The 1,713-nt window shown below is 42.5% G+C and overlaps 1 protein-coding gene across 1 annotated transcript in view; it reads right to left on the bottom strand.

Moving 5' to 3' along the window:
* LOC125041819 (aquaporin AQPAe.a-like) overlaps positions 1 to 1,143 on the bottom strand; it is a gene marked incomplete in the record, with an annotated part of 9,082 nt that extends 7,939 nt beyond the window's left edge. Inside the window, 1 exon segment of the mRNA XM_047637140.1 lies at positions 596 to 1,143. Within this exon segment, the coding sequence (XP_047493096.1) occupies positions 596 to 811 (216 nt within the window).
* Positions 1,144 to 1,713: the final 570 nt, after the last annotated feature.

Genomic DNA, 1,713 nt, shown 5'->3' with positions numbered 1-1,713 from the left:
ATATGTGTGTAATATTATATATATATATATATTATATATATATATATATATTATATATGTATATATATGTATATATTCCTCGTCCCCTCTGTCCAAAAAATAAAAAGCTAAACTAAAACAAAACGGAAGAAAAAGATATAATGCTAAAGATAAAAATTAAAATCTCTTACAAATGATCTTATATTTTAGAAACATATTTTCACAGTGCTAAACGGTCTTAGACATGAGTTTCCCGCGCCATTTTGCAAAATGAATAAATAGATAGCTAAGTAAATAAAAAAAAAATGAATCGATGAATAAATGAATTAATAGTTGAATAAATAGATCAATAAATAAATAAATAGATCAATACAAATATGATAACTGAATGACCAAATGGATAAACAAATAAATAGATAACTGAATGACCAAATGAACAAACAAATAAATAGATAACCGAATAAATAGCTGAATAAACAAATAAATAGATAACCGAATAAATAGCTGAATAAACAAACACAAACAAACGAACAAACATAACAAACCAATAATCGGATAAACACACGAGCCCCCCCTCCCCTTCCCCTTCCCTCCCCTCCCAGACGCCCCTCCTTACCTGCGCGATAGACGCCACGGTGACCCCGAAGGCGAGCGAGATCTGGACGACGCTGGGGGCGTAGCCTTCGCTCCAGGAGCCGATGCAGGAGCCACAGCCGATGAACACGAGGAACATGGTGCCCAAGAACTCCGCCAGGAAGGCCTTCCACACGCGGCGGTCGTTCAGGAGTTCGCCCGTGCCGATGTACTCCTTCATGTCCTTGATCTTGCCCATGGTCGATGCTCTTTTTTTTTTCTTCTCTTGTAGTATAGTTTTGGGTTTTTTTTTTCCCTTCTCTCTCTCTCTCTCTTTTCTTCCCAGTGCAGGTGTATTTTTTCCCCCTTTCTTTCTTTCTTCTGTCTCTTTTATATTTATAAGTGTCCTTTTTTTCTTCTCCCCGTCTCAGATGCGGGAATTAACGTTAATTAAAACTCGAGAGGGAATATACGTAAAAAAGACAGCCAACGAGAGAGAGGGAGAGAGAGAGATGCACGTGCGTTGAGGAAGGAATCCTGAGCCGACGTTCTCAGCTTGACAGTCGCGAGAAGACTGACCAGGGTCTCAGCAGTCGGCCTCTATTTATTACCCCGCGCTCGCTCCGTCGTGCAGTGTCGCGCCCGTTGCTGCTGGGGTAAGACGTAGGGCGGGGAGTTTGGGGGGGGTAAGGGCCAAAGTAGTTTGAGATTGAAGAAGGGTTAGGAATGTAGAGTATAGGGAGAAGGATAAGGGTAGGAGTATGGTGGGGATGAGAAGGGGGGAAAAGGGAAGGGGTAGGAGTGTGGGGGAAGCGGGTATTGGGGTGGGGTGGAGTGGGGGGGGGGGGAGGGGCGAAGTTGTTTAGGATTTAAGAAGACAGAAAACGAGGATGAGGAACAGGAAAAAAAGGTAGTCAGGGGTAGTAGGGGGGGAGGGGGAGGTGGGTGTGACGTGTCTGCAATGGGCACAGGACAATCTCTCTCCTCAGACTTTCGTTATCTGTTAGTCGACCTGATTTTTTTTTTCCTTTCTCGTAAACAGGGAAATATCAAAAACATGTTAATTATGATCAGTGAATTTCTTTCCTCTCCTTTCCTTATCCAGGACGTCATGAAATATGTTGACGTCACCAGGAAAGTGAACCAATAAGCGCTTTCCTT

This window comes from Penaeus chinensis, chromosome 3 (assembly GCF_019202785.1).
Source record: "Penaeus chinensis breed Huanghai No. 1 chromosome 3, ASM1920278v2, whole genome shotgun sequence".
Lineage (NCBI taxonomy): Eukaryota > Metazoa > Arthropoda > Malacostraca > Decapoda > Penaeidae > Penaeus > Penaeus chinensis.
The sequence above is the reverse complement of the archived record's forward strand: the minus strand, read 5'-3'. Positions and strand labels throughout refer to the sequence as shown.